This window comes from Drosophila mojavensis, unplaced genomic scaffold, assembly GCF_018153725.1.
Source record: "Drosophila mojavensis isolate 15081-1352.22 unplaced genomic scaffold, ASM1815372v1 contig_16, whole genome shotgun sequence".
In the NCBI taxonomy this organism is placed as follows: Eukaryota; Metazoa; Arthropoda; class Insecta; order Diptera; family Drosophilidae; genus Drosophila; species Drosophila mojavensis.
In genome coordinates this window covers 7,938,219-7,951,161 of record NW_025318693.1, presented here as the reverse complement: position 1 = coordinate 7,951,161, position 12,943 = coordinate 7,938,219, and the positions used below count along the sequence as shown (strand labels likewise).

Sequence of the window (12,943 nt, the reverse complement as noted above, 5' to 3'; positions counted from 1 at the left end):
ATAAGATATAACAGAAACTCGACTCTTACTGCTGCTGATATATGCTTAAATATATTTGAAATATTTTCGCTTGCTTTGCAACCTGTTGATGATGCAGAACAGATGGCCAAGGCAGCCGGCCGTCAGTCGATCGATACACAATAGGTGTATCAGAGTAATAATCACTCAAATCAATGGGTTCAACGGCCAATCTGAAGCTCTTAATGATAATGTTTACTTACTTGCGGGTGAGTGGAACGTGCCCAAGTCAGCTAGCTCTGCCGCCGGCTGGGCCCCGAGCGCTGCAATCGGCCGTTAAGATGTGAGAGAATGCCACTAACTTTCAACTTTCGAGCGTATCGTGAGCTCGACAAACGATATTGCATTTAGGTCTCGCCATAGCTCTGCCTCGACTTTGACTTTCTTCTCAACTGTCTGTGTTTGCATCTCTTGCAGCTTGTGCTGAAGAAGACCTGCGAATGGTGGTTCTACAAGCATAAAAATATCCGCAACATGTCGACACACTGGCGCCAGCACGCGTTAATATGGATCAGCGTTGCGCTCTTGCTGAGCCTGTTCGGCCTCTTTATCTTCTTCATTTGCGGCACGCCCAGCGATAGCAGTCCCAAGCGCCTATATGAGGTGGAAGAGCCCATGAACTTTTTAAACGACACGATTATTATCAACCGGAGCGATGAACGCGTTACGGAAAACGGCTACAAATTTGACAGTCTACAATATCCGGAGAGCGACAATCTCAGCGCCTTTGTAACGCCACAAAAAATACACAACATTAGCCTCAATGCCGAGGATATGCTCTACGAATCGAAACGACAGAGCAGCAGCAGCAGCACCAACAGCAGCCTGAAGGGTAAGTGATTCGCCAATAGCACTTGGACTGAGTTCCGCCTACAAATGTGCCTGGCTATGTATGTATCGTTGCAGATACGACCTCGGCCTTCAGCATGACGGGCACGTTCCGCAGACAGTCCAGCCAGATCTGGGATCCACATCCGGAGTACTTGTTGCACGTGTTCGGCAAGGTGCTGCACCTCATGCTGCACCAGGACACCTCGTTCATACCATCGAACACATTTCGAGTGATTCGCATACTCAACAATCACACCGAGGAGTCGAAGCACGAGCCGGAGGAGGAGAGCGGCCACTTTCTGGGCTGCTATTACAAGGGTTACGTGGATGGCGATAATCAATCAGCAGTGGCCGTCTCTCTCTGCGGCGGCATGGTAAGTCAATGACAGCACAAAACATGAATATTAACGCCGACAGGTGCCAGGTGCCAGGTGCCAGGTGTCAGATGGCTGAGATCAGTTGGAGCTGAGACCTTCAGAAAGCGATTTGCATTAAATTAGCATTTCGAAAATTATGCTTATCTATATATCGCCGAATATGACTACTAATTAGCTTATATGCAACTCCTGCCCTGCCCCTATTCCACAGACTGGTTATATAAAAACCAGTTTCGGCACGATGCTCATTCAGCCGGTCAATCAGACGGACAGCGACCAGATTTTGCATCGCGTCTGGCGGCACTCGCAGCGCAGTCCTAGACACGCTGTCTCCGATTTTGACCTGGAGCTCGCGGCGCTCGACATGGCGGCGAGCATGCCACAGCGGCTCACGCGACAAAAGCGCCACTTTCCGAATCTGGACAATCAGGTCTACACGCTGGAGGTGCTCATTGCCGTTGACAGCACCATGTTCGAGTTCCATGGCAAAGACCTCAGGTCCTACATTCTCACGCTGTTCTCAATCGTATCGAATATCTTTGCGGATGCCAGCATTGGCTACTCCATAAAGCTGTCGCTGCTCAATCTGGTGGAGTTCAACTCGGATGCGCACCACGGACCCGAACATGCCAGCTCCACCAACGAGAAACTCAATAACTTCTGCTCGGATCTAACCAGAAGGGGCATTCACTACGACACCAGCATACTTATCACGCGGTAATTGAAGACCCAACGAGTCCCGGCGTAATCGCCTACTAATCCCTCTCCCCTTTGTTGTTTACAGCGATAAGATTTGCAACAATGAGCGGGACGAGCGCTGCAGAACTCTGGGTCTGGCCGAGCTGGGCACGCTCTGCAAGGCTCGCTCCTGCTCCTTTGTGCAGGACAATGGCCTGGCCGCCGCCTTTACGATTGCCCACGAGCTGGGCCACATGTGAGTCCAATTGGGATCGCTAGTTTTACCCCCAGATTATAGCCCAATCTTTGCCTCTTTAGCTTCAACATGCCGCACGACGATGACGACCGTTGCAAGCCGTACAATATGAAGTCGGGGACGCTGCACATCATGTCCAGCGTCATGGGCGACAATATGTATCCGTGGTCATGGTCCAAGTGCTCGCAGCACTATGTCTCCGAGTTTCTCGAGTAATTACTTAAGCAATTTGCACATATAGCAGATAATTTTCATGTTTAGTTAATTTCGGTTTAGAAAAATGGACAAGTCTTGCCTGGAGAACACGCCATCCTCGTACATAAGGGAAGAGAGCACGAAGCAGCCAGGAGAGATTTATTCGCTGGACCATCAGTGTCGTCTGATACATGGCAACCAGAGCACCCATTGCTTCTCGGAGGTGGAGTGCAAGAAACTTTTCTGCAACGCCAACACGCATCCCAATGGGCTCTGCCGTTCCAGCAACTTGCCCTGGGCAGATGGCACGCCCTGCAACAGCAACAGCAAGAACGGATTCTGGTGTCAGAAGGGTAAGTGTGTGCCACGCTCGGGCACTGGGCTACGCGTGGTGCACGGCGGCTGGGGTCCCTGGGACGCCTTCACGCCCTGCAGTCTGTCGTGCGGCGGCGGCGTGCAACACTCGCGCCGTGAGTGCAACAATCCAGCGCCCCAAAACGGTGGCAAGTACTGTGTGGGCAGCCGCAAGAAGTACCGCTCCTGCAACACCCACAACTGTCCGCCAGGCACCGTCGAGCCGCGCGAGCAGCAGTGCTACGATATGTACGGCAAAAAGAAGATTCCGGGCGTGAGCCCGTCCTCCAAGTGGGTACCGAAATATGGACGTAAGTGCACTCGAATGCTCAGCGCGTCATATTCACTAACCAGTTCATTCCACAGTGAATACCCATGAGATGGACAAGTGCAAGCTGTATTGCCGCATCGAGGACAACACCGCCTACTTTCTGCTGAAGGACGTCGTCACGGACGGCACCAACTGCAACGTGGACAGCTTTGACAAGTGTGTCAACGGCATCTGCCGGCCGGCAGGCTGCGACAACGAACTCAACTCCATTGCCAAGCTAGGTAACTAGTCGCAGTCGTAGTTATATTCAAAAATCTCAAATCATTAATTTGATTTCTTTCATTTTTTGCCATGTAGACAAATGCGGTGTTTGCGAGGGACGCAACGATACGTGCGAGGAATACACCGGAAACGTGTACGTCTCAGATTTGCTGAAGCAAAAGAAACCCTCACAGAGCCTCTTCTATGTCGCGACAATACCAAAAGGTGTGTACCTCCAAAAGTTCTTACTTCTATCGATCATCAAACTCTCGCTGGTTGTCAAGCGGCAGAAAGTAACACAAAGAAACATAGAAATATAACAAGTTGGTGAGCTCTGGTCAAAGTTGCTCGACTAACAGATACTCTAAGCTAACCATATAAATATATTTATCATAATGAGCACACACTTCTTGAGGAAAACTTGTGTATCAATAAGAGCTCATGTTTTCTCTTAATAAAAACAGAAATAAATGGATCTATTGATCAGGAATATATACACCAAATATAACCAGCTATGCTTGTTACCTACACTCTAGCAAAATCAATATAACTTCAATTCTCATTCGTAATGGGTACAAAAAAGTTATAAAAAAAATGTAGAAAAAATTTAAAAATAAAATTTTTGGCTAATGATTTGATGAATGAATGCTAATGGTAAGTGTTTATGCGTTGCGCGACTTAATGTGCTATTAAATAGTTTTTATTAATTCAATTTTGATGCCCAATTGAGTCATTGGGAGCCACGCCCTTAGCCAAAAACCAGCTAAAATTTACATATGCACACATACACATATACAAACATGTACATACATATGTATGTACGTACTTGCTTATAAATGTTGCATGTTTTTTTTTTTTTTTTTTTTTTTTTTTTTTTTTTTTTTTTTTTTTTTGTACTCACCTTGTTTGCTGGAACACGTAACTTGTGTCGCTTGCTGCTCCCGGCTGATCAGCTGTTGATCTTCCCAGTGCACCTAGGCGCCTCACGTACACACTGATTGCTGGTTAATCGACAGACGGGGCATTGGCGCCGGTTCAAGCCGGAGGTCGCCAGCAGTTGTCTATAAAAATTGATTTGAATTGCAAAGCTCTTATCAAAGAAAAAAACAAAAACAAAACTGCCGTACAAACATACCTTTTCCATGCACACACACAAACACACACTGCACTAAATCAATAATTTTTATTATTAGCACGTGAAGCATTCATTTACAAAATATTTACATTCATATGCAAGAATACAATTTCATAAAGTTACATTCATTAAATTTTAGACAAATTTGTATATCCGGTCACGTTCACGTGTTTGATTAATCGTTTACAAACTTTTTATCGAGTCCAATCTGACACATCTTCCTCTTTTTAACATTCGCTGTTAATTAGCATCGACATTTGTCTATTTGGTTGGGAAATGACTTTTCTTATTGTTGGTTGCAGGGCTGCATTTAACAGCTATAGCTGTCTCTCTTCCTCTCTCTCTCTCTCTCTCTCTTTCTAACTGTTTCTCTCCTTTTCTACCAATATCTTTGTCATTTTCTGTTTGTTTAGCTTTTTAATTTAATTTAATACAAATTAATATCGCATGATCGTTTATTGTTTATCGTTATTTATTTATATTATTTGAAATATTTTGTTTCCATTATGGATAATAATCGATCCTTTTAGTTCCTTTTTTAGCCATAACTTAAATACCACAAAACTTGAGTTTTTTCGGATTTTCGTACCAAGGGTATATACTAGTCGGAATCTATTAGCTAGAGTAGTCTCACTTGTTATTTTGAACGATCTAAAGTATTGCTAGCAGTTCTAGATAAGCATTGTGATTTGCATATTATATACACACATATATTGTATAATGTATATTCTGTTTTTTATTCATGCAGGTGCTTCAAATATTGTTATCACCCAACCCGGCTATCCCGATCAGAACTACATTGTGTTGAGCAACGACAATCATGATAATCTGCTGAACAACGACAAAGTGGTAACGCCCTATCCCAAGAAGACCACCTATGCAGGCGTGACACTCGACTACAATGGCTCCAACAGCACCGTGGAGCGCGTCAACTCCACCTACTCATGGAAGCTGACCCGTGACCTGATTGTTAAGGTATGCGAAGTCGCATTAGGTTTTGTATTGTTTGGCTAATTATCTGTGGGTGTTTAGGTCATCTCGATTGATCTGAGTGCTGACAAGGATCAGAATACGGTACTCATTTCGTACACCTATACTTTGGACAAGCCGTTCATTGCCGAGGCTGAGGTGGAGATCTATCGCTGGCAAATGCCAGCTTGGAGCAGCTGCGACTCACTCTGCCAGGGCACAATGCATCGCCAGGCCACCTGCATAAGCACCACCCAAGGTCTAAAGGTGTCCTCCCAGTTCTGCGAGGAGTCGGCCAAGCCGAAGGCGGAGTCACGCAGCTGCAACACGGACTGCATCCTAACGTGAGTTGACATTGCGATTACCTTCAGCTCCAATAGCTAACCTAACCTACACTTAGATTGAACACGACGAGCATATCAGAGTGCTCCGCGGCTTGCGGAGAGCTGGGCGTGCGTGAGAAGACCTTCAACTGTATCCAGACATTCCCGGATATTCAGCGCACGAATATCGTGGACATGTCCTTCTGCCAGGCCAAATTCGAGATTGTGCGCCACGAGGAGTGCCGCGAGGGCTGCTGGAACTACACGGACTGGTCAACCGTAAGTGGAGAGCGTAAACTGCGCTAATCACAAGCCATATTGAATAATATATTTCCACTTAATGATGCAGTGCACCAAGACCTGTGGCACGGGTACCCAAGTGCGAGAGGTGCGTTGCTATCTGAACCATACGCCCGTTAGCGATGAACTGTGCAATCCGCGCACCAAGTACGCACTGAATGATCTGCTGCGCACCTGCAACATGGAGCCCTGTCGCTTTTATCCGGATCCGATGGTGAGATTTGAGGCCGCATTGCAAGTGCAATTGTAATGTATCTGAACTCGTAATTCTGTAGATAAACCAACGCTCCGTGATTGCCTGGGTGACGGGAGAGTGGGGCGAGTGCAGCGATTGGTGCAAGATGAACCGCACCGTGACCTGCTCGAGCAGCTACGGCGGCTACTGCCCGAAGGACAGGATGCCCAAGGCGGCGCGCAATTGCTGCCACATCAAGTACGTCAGCGAATGGGAGAAGGTAAGAATGGAGGGAGCACAGTATGGCACGGTAAACGAGACCTATTTATAATACCAAAATTAACTATCCTTAGTGCTCGGTGGTGTGCGGATCGGGCATCAAGCGCAAGCTGCAGAAGTGCGCCCGCGTCTACAAGTCCGAGGTGCGCGGCACGCCCAAGCGGCGAGAATACGTGGCTGACTCCTTCTGCAAAGCGTTGGGCGTGCGCAAGCCATCGCTGCGCAAGTCCAGCAAGAAGTGCTTCATCAACTGCAAATGGGATGTGTCCGAGTGGACGCGCTGCACCAAGGACTGTACGGAGGAGTACCAGACGAGGTACGTGCACTGCGAGGCGTGGCCCGGCAATACGGTGGACGACAGGCACTGCGATGCCAAAAAGCGACCGATCCACAGGAAAATATGCACCAACTGTGCCAGAGTTCGCACCAAGGTGACCAGACCGGTAAGAGGAAGATCGATCAATCAATCAATCATTCTTATAACTCGATTTTGTTTGGTGTTCCAGTGCGACTGCTCAGGCTACGAGCAGCGACGCAGCTACTACTACGACTCAAAGATGCGCAAGACGAGCAGACTGGCGAAGGTGAAGTGCACGCCGCCGCCCAGCTGCCGAAGAAGGAGCATCAGCGGCAGTAATCAGTCGAGGGCTGTGCAGGTGCGCCGGGCCCAGACATGCGCCGATGTGCAGCAAATGTATTCCGTCTACAAGGATGGCGAATACACCCTGCAGGTGGGCTCACGGCAGGTGCGCATCTACTGCCATCAGATGACCAGTCGGACGCCACGAGAGTATATTACGGTGAAGCCGCAGGAGAACTATTCCATCTATTATGAGTACAAGACGCGGCTGATCGACAGCTGTCCGCCGGCCTCGAGAGCCCACGAGTATGCCAACGATCAAAACTCGGGGCGGACGCACTTTGCCAAGCTGCGGCTGAACATCAGCGACCTGAGGATCATCGAGAACGATTTCGAGTTTGCGGAATCGAGGGGTCAGCGCCAAGCGCTGGGATCAGCTGGCGATTGCTACAATCGCAACATGAACTGCCCCCAGGGAGACTTTTCTATCAGTCTGGAGCATACGGGTTTTTCCTTGCGTCCGGGCACCGTGTGGAACACGTATGGCAGTCGTGCGGTCATGCATCAAGCCAGCAGGGTAAGCCTTATCGCAGAGGGAGCTTAAACAATCATTTAACTAACTATCCCTATTCCATTTGCAGTTCAACACAGCCTCGACGTCACGACGAGCATTTTGTGGTGGCTTTTGCGGGCGCTGTCACATATCACCCGCTTCCGGACTGTACGTGGATGTTCTGTGATAATGCGCCCGCAGCAATTGAAAGTAGAGCATATGGGTTGGACGCCTTGTACAAAGAGCTCACGCAGGAGCATGCATGGGAGAAAAGTTAGACAACAAAAAAGTTGCAAATGGTTATCTAAGCGCCTCCGATGTGCCGGGCAACGTAAGCGAGTCGCCAGGCACCGAAGTAAGTATGAGCCGTTTTTGGAAGATTCCCAAAACAACTTCATACTTACTTCGGTGCCTAACGACTCGCTTACGCTGCCCCGCATATTGGAGAATCTTAGGGTATCTCCCAGTCGAGCACTCTCCACTAGAGCACTCTCACTTGTTTATTGTTGGTCGGGGGATTTGAGCCTTGGGGCGTTTACAAAACTGGCCTCAACCCTTAGATGTTTTAACCAACGGTAAACCCAAGAGACAAGTTAAAGAGATACAAAAAGGGCGACAGAGAGAGCGAGGCTAGTGAACTCAACTGATATCGCAGTTGTTTTTATACTCATTCACGAAAGTGAAATGAGTATTTTGGTTTTCTGCATGTCCGTCTGTCTGTCCGTATGAACGCGATTTTTTTTAAATTTGGAGCATATGCAAATCAGCAAATCAGGAAAAACTGAATTTTCTACAGTATTAGAGCTAGAAACTCAAAACTTAGCGAATAAATTGCTTATAGCATCCTCTAATAATTTGCACAAAAATATTATGCATACATGTATACCCATTGAGGGTGTGGCAAATCAGAAAATGGGATGTGAAGAGTATGCTGCAGTTGGTAACGCCCGAATGCAATGTTTTCACTTGTTTGTATGCTTGTGCATAAACTCTATATATAAGGTGTCCAACCCATCAAAATGTTCTATGATTGGTGCTGTTGCCCAAATTGCTGGGCCTCATGAATTTTTGGTGCTTATATTATGAGAATCGATTTTATGGTCGCTCGATTCTAGTGCATTTAAACAGTTTGATTTGCTACACCTACTATCTAAACTGCACAAAACATACAAATTGAATAGTATTAAAACGATTTACACCCATGCTTATACACTAACACAAACACACACACACACACACGCACACTCATGAAAATATATTTAGTTAGCTAGTTAAATTACTAACGACTTTTAGAATAACAAAAAAAAAAAAAGTATTTTCGAATCTCAGTCGGGCATTTTTTGAGACCTGAGTAATGTCCATCGAAATGTTAAATTAATCGGACCATAAATGGGTCTTTAAATATATGAGTTGTTCAATATTACGTGGACAAGAAACTGCCTATAAAAAACTTAAAGCTGCAAAAAAAATATATATATAATAATAATAATGATGCAAACAAAAAAATTACAAAAATTTAGTAAAAGAAAAAATGTAGCATATTTCATTGCCATTCATAGAAATTATAAGAAATTGTAAATATAGAAGCTAACAGTAGACTACATAATTAATTCTATTGAAATCCTATGTGTTCTGAGCAAGGAAAATGTTTTAAGTGGAATCATGTCACGGAGTTTGTTAATCTAATTAACATTAAAACAAAAATAAAATCTAAGCATAAATGGCTTGAATTACCTATATATACATATATATAGATTATCATATATCTATACAAAATTTCGAAATCAAAACACACCAAAAATGTAAAAAAAAAGAAATAGAATAATAATTTTTAAATATTTTTTTATATTGTTGGATCCATCTTTAAAGTCTTAATTCCAAATTGGATTACCGTAATTTCTAATTCGATTTATTTGACTCGGGTATACAGGACACTATATCCGAATATATTCAGATATTCTTAATGAAAGTATAACACCTTAAGTTAACTAAACAGAGTGCAATGCCGCATTATACAATATTTGTATATCTATGACTAACTTTAGTAAAGTAATTAATTGTATGTACGATTAAATGTGTACTATATATATATATATATATATATATATATATATATATATATATATATATATATATATATATATATGTTTATATATATGTATGTATAAATTTACCTATACGTACGTACGTTAACTTGAAACAAGAATACTCATACTTAGGAATTTCGACACCCAATCCAAAAAGCCAGAAACAGCAGATGTAGATCCTCTCATGATTACATAAACCCGCATTAAATGTCACTGCCAAATCAATTCATATCATTGACATAATTAATGTAAATCCTAATTAATGTAAATCCCACGCCCCCTGCCCAATTAAATTTTAACGTATTTTGGTATTATATATATTAATTAATTAATTAATTGATTAATGTCTAAGCATATCTACAACAGTAATTTAACCTATGTAAAAAACAAATTGTTAAACCGAAAATGATATTCATGTTGTTAACAATATAGTAGAAGCATATGTAATTGAAATAAAAAATTGTCTTTATTGAAAATGTTTATAGTTTTAATGGAAGATATATATTTGGCTTTTATTCCACTGACTACGATTAAAAGCTCATTCATATACAGTTTAGATAAGTTTATAAAATATTTAAATATTTTCGCACTTTCAGCAAATTTCACTCCAAAGTTCTTCAATGTGAAATTCGCCTGTGGTCATATTATTTCTTTGGTATATTTTTGGGTATATGGCTCGAAGAGTGTTTTGTTTAGCCTCTTGTTGTTGTTGTTGTTGTTATTATTGTTGTGATCATAATGATTGAGTAACACTAGATTGTTGTTGTTATCCTTGTCTTCTTCTGCTTCTATGCTGGTTTGGCCCAATGTGCAGCGCGCTGACGTTGGTGAAAAGCTCGCGGTCTTCGGTGTTGGTGTTGGTGTTGGTTTGTGACTTTGCTAGCCTGGTTGTTGTCTTTGTTGATCTTTCGCTACGCGGGAAAGATTTAAAAGCACTTGCGGTGCACAATGCCGGGACCAGACTCATCGTATTCCTGCTTGGAGATCCACATCTGCTGGAAGGTGGACAGAGAAGCCAGGATGGAGCCACCAATCCAGACGGAGTACTTTCTCTCAGGTGGCGCAATGATCTTGATCTTGATGGTCGATGGGGCCAGAGCGGTGATCTCTTTTTGCATACGATCAGCAATACCTAAAACACCAAATATATTCAGATTGGATTTTAAAATCAGGAGAGTCGTTATATTTTACCTGGATACATGGTAGTACCGCCGGACAGCACAGAGTTGGCATACAGATCCTTGCGGATATCGACATCGCACTTCATGATCGAGTTGTAGACAGTCTCATGAATACCAGACGACTCCATGCCCAAGAACGAGGGCTGGAACAGAGCCTCGGGGCAACGGAAACGCTCGTTGCCAATGGTAATGACCTGGCCATCGGGCAACTCGTACGACTTCTCCAGCGAGGTGGAGGCGGCAGCAGTGGCCATTTCCTGCTCGAAGTCCAGAGCCACATAGCACAACTTCTCCTTGATGTCGCGCACAATTTCACGCTCGGCAGTGGTGGTGAAGGAGTAGCCACGCTCGGTCAGGATTTTCATCAGATAGTCGGTCAAGTCGCGGCCGGCCAAGTCCAGACGCAGGATGGCATGGGGCAGGGCGAAGCCCTCATAGATGGGCACAGTGTGGGAGACACCGTCACCGGAGTCCAACACAATACCAGTGGTACGGCCGGAAGCGTACAGGGAAAGCACGGCCTGGATGGCAACGTACATGGCTGGCGAATTGAAAGTCTCGAACATAATCTGAGTCATCTTCTCGCGATTGGCTTTGGGGTTCAATGGGGCCTCTGTCAATAATACTGGATGCTCCTCGGGGGCCACACGCAACTCATTGTAGAAGGTATGATGCCAGATCTTCTCCATGTCATCCCAGTTGGTGATGATGCCATGCTCAATGGGATATTTGAGCGTGAGAATACCACGCTTGCTCTGCGCCTCATCACCCACGTACGAATCCTTCTGACCCATGCCCACCATCACACCCTGGTGGCGTGGACGACCCACAATCGAGGGGAATACAGCACGGGGGGCGTCATCACCAGCAAAGCCGGCTTTGCACATGCCCGAACCGTTGTCGATAACCAATGCACCCGCATCATCGTCACACATTTTGACAGTTGTTTATCTGCAATTATAGATGGGATCGTTATACAATGGACTTGACATGTGATATATAGGACAGAATATGTATGCAGTTTTAAGAATTGCTACTGAGAGTGCAGTCTTTGTTTCATCAATCCAATTTGAGATGACATAATACAATTTCTGATTAGAGTCTAAGAAGTTTAGTTGCAAAATGGATAAATTGGAGATATAATCCTAAATTGAAGTCAATATTTTGTAGCACGTATTCCATTTGCAATTAGTTTTTGAATTTTAATCCATATGTAGTCCTTTGAGTTGAAGAAATGCACACACACACATACACAGAGTAACACACACCTTTTAGGCCAACGAAAGGAGTTGATGAAAATTAAAATCGCACGTTCGATTCTTGTTGGCTCCTAGACTCAACAACAAATGGCACGCGGCTGGCCAATTGCTGTCTTTATATCGAAGGCTCTCGCATCGGGGAATGCCGAATTGAGTTGAGAACTCAATTAGTTGGCAGCCAAGCAGAAATTCGCTGGGAGAGCGACAGAGAAATTGAGTAGAGCGAAAGCGGTGCCACGCATTCAATGTGAATCGATCCATATAAGCCGTTTTCCTAATTGCCGAGCGGCCACCTTCGGCTATATGCACCAGCTGTATACGCTACAGTCTTGACCTGACTTTGCATGCAGGCTCCATGAAGACTTTGCTAGCTTGTATTTACTTATTGTATGATTATTGATATTATCTGAGAGACAATAATAATATTGTTACTGTGCCCTATAGCGTAAATATGCAGCGAATTGTAGGGTATATGCAGAGAGTTGTAGAGAGAGAGAAAGAGAGACACGGTGACGCACTCTGCAGGGCAATTTGATTGCGAGCTATCTGAATGACTGATAAGCAAATATGCGTGGCCGGGAGAGCACGTCACTCGATTAGCCGATCTCCCTGCCCCGCCCCCGCCTCCGGCACACGTTGCAGGCGGCGCCGTACAACTAGTACGAAGATACTTCACCTCGTTGCCAATTCGAAAAATAGAAACGAACCTTAGAAGGACCGACAGATGCTGCAAGACAATTGGCAAACCGTGGACCCTGAGCAGATAGAGCAGGTCCGATAGTGAGAGAAAGAGCAGGAGAGCAATAGCCAGGGACGCAGGCACGCAGCATCGCGGCAGCGTGGCAGAGGCAGGCAGCAACG

General features: G+C 44.9%; 2 protein-coding genes and 1 long non-coding RNA gene across 8 annotated transcripts in view; 1 reads left to right on the top strand and 2 right to left on the bottom strand.

The window, feature by feature from the left end:
• Nucleotides 1-4,617, bottom strand: part of LOC26528068 — a 41,056-nt gene extending 36,439 nt beyond the window's left edge. For 4 of the 5 annotated variants that reach the window (XR_006356635.1, XR_001449553.3, XR_006356637.1 and 1 more), the window contains exons 1-3: nucleotides 4,466-4,617; nucleotides 4,377-4,409; nucleotides 4,143-4,302 (exon numbers count right to left, since the gene is read on the bottom strand). This is a non-coding gene — a long non-coding RNA (uncharacterized LOC26528068). The remainder of the gene's footprint in view (nucleotides 1-4,142; nucleotides 4,303-4,376; nucleotides 4,410-4,465) is intronic. The other variant, XR_006356636.1, reaches the window with a different exon arrangement.
• LOC6573064 (A disintegrin and metalloproteinase with thrombospondin motifs 20) overlaps nucleotides 1-7,925 on the top strand; it is a 42,690-nt gene extending 34,765 nt beyond the window's left edge. For both annotated transcript variants that reach the window (XM_015166732.3, XM_032733579.2), the window contains 16 exons: nucleotides 436-850; nucleotides 925-1,223; nucleotides 1,438-1,943; nucleotides 2,011-2,160; nucleotides 2,223-2,372; nucleotides 2,437-3,020; nucleotides 3,076-3,261; nucleotides 3,338-3,466; nucleotides 5,125-5,351; nucleotides 5,409-5,689; nucleotides 5,746-5,947; nucleotides 6,018-6,182; nucleotides 6,244-6,423; nucleotides 6,497-6,865; nucleotides 6,929-7,579; nucleotides 7,644-7,925. In XM_015166732.3, the coding sequence (XP_015022218.1) occupies nucleotides 436-850; nucleotides 925-1,223; nucleotides 1,438-1,943; nucleotides 2,011-2,160; nucleotides 2,223-2,372; nucleotides 2,437-3,020; nucleotides 3,076-3,261; nucleotides 3,338-3,466; nucleotides 5,125-5,351; nucleotides 5,409-5,689; nucleotides 5,746-5,947; nucleotides 6,018-6,182; nucleotides 6,244-6,423; nucleotides 6,497-6,865; nucleotides 6,929-7,579; nucleotides 7,644-7,742 (4,593 nt within the window). In that variant the 3' untranslated portion in view covers nucleotides 7,743-7,925. The remainder of the gene's footprint in view (nucleotides 1-435; nucleotides 851-924; nucleotides 1,224-1,437; nucleotides 1,944-2,010; nucleotides 2,161-2,222; nucleotides 2,373-2,436; nucleotides 3,021-3,075; nucleotides 3,262-3,337; nucleotides 3,467-5,124; nucleotides 5,352-5,408; nucleotides 5,690-5,745; nucleotides 5,948-6,017; nucleotides 6,183-6,243; nucleotides 6,424-6,496; nucleotides 6,866-6,928; nucleotides 7,580-7,643) is intronic.
• A 2,164-nt stretch (nucleotides 7,926-10,089) lies between these two features.
• LOC6573065 (actin, indirect flight muscle) lies at nucleotides 10,090-12,201 on the bottom strand. The gene is made up of 3 exons (XM_001999124.4): nucleotides 12,092-12,201; nucleotides 10,834-11,774; nucleotides 10,090-10,774 (listed from the first exon to the last, which is right to left on the bottom strand). The coding sequence occupies exons 2-3, from the start codon at nucleotides 11,756-11,758 to the stop codon at nucleotides 10,569-10,571; spliced, it is 1,131 nt and encodes a 376-aa protein (XP_001999160.1). The 5' UTR covers nucleotides 11,759-11,774; nucleotides 12,092-12,201; the 3' UTR covers nucleotides 10,090-10,568.
• Between the last annotated feature and the right edge of the window lie 742 nt (nucleotides 12,202-12,943).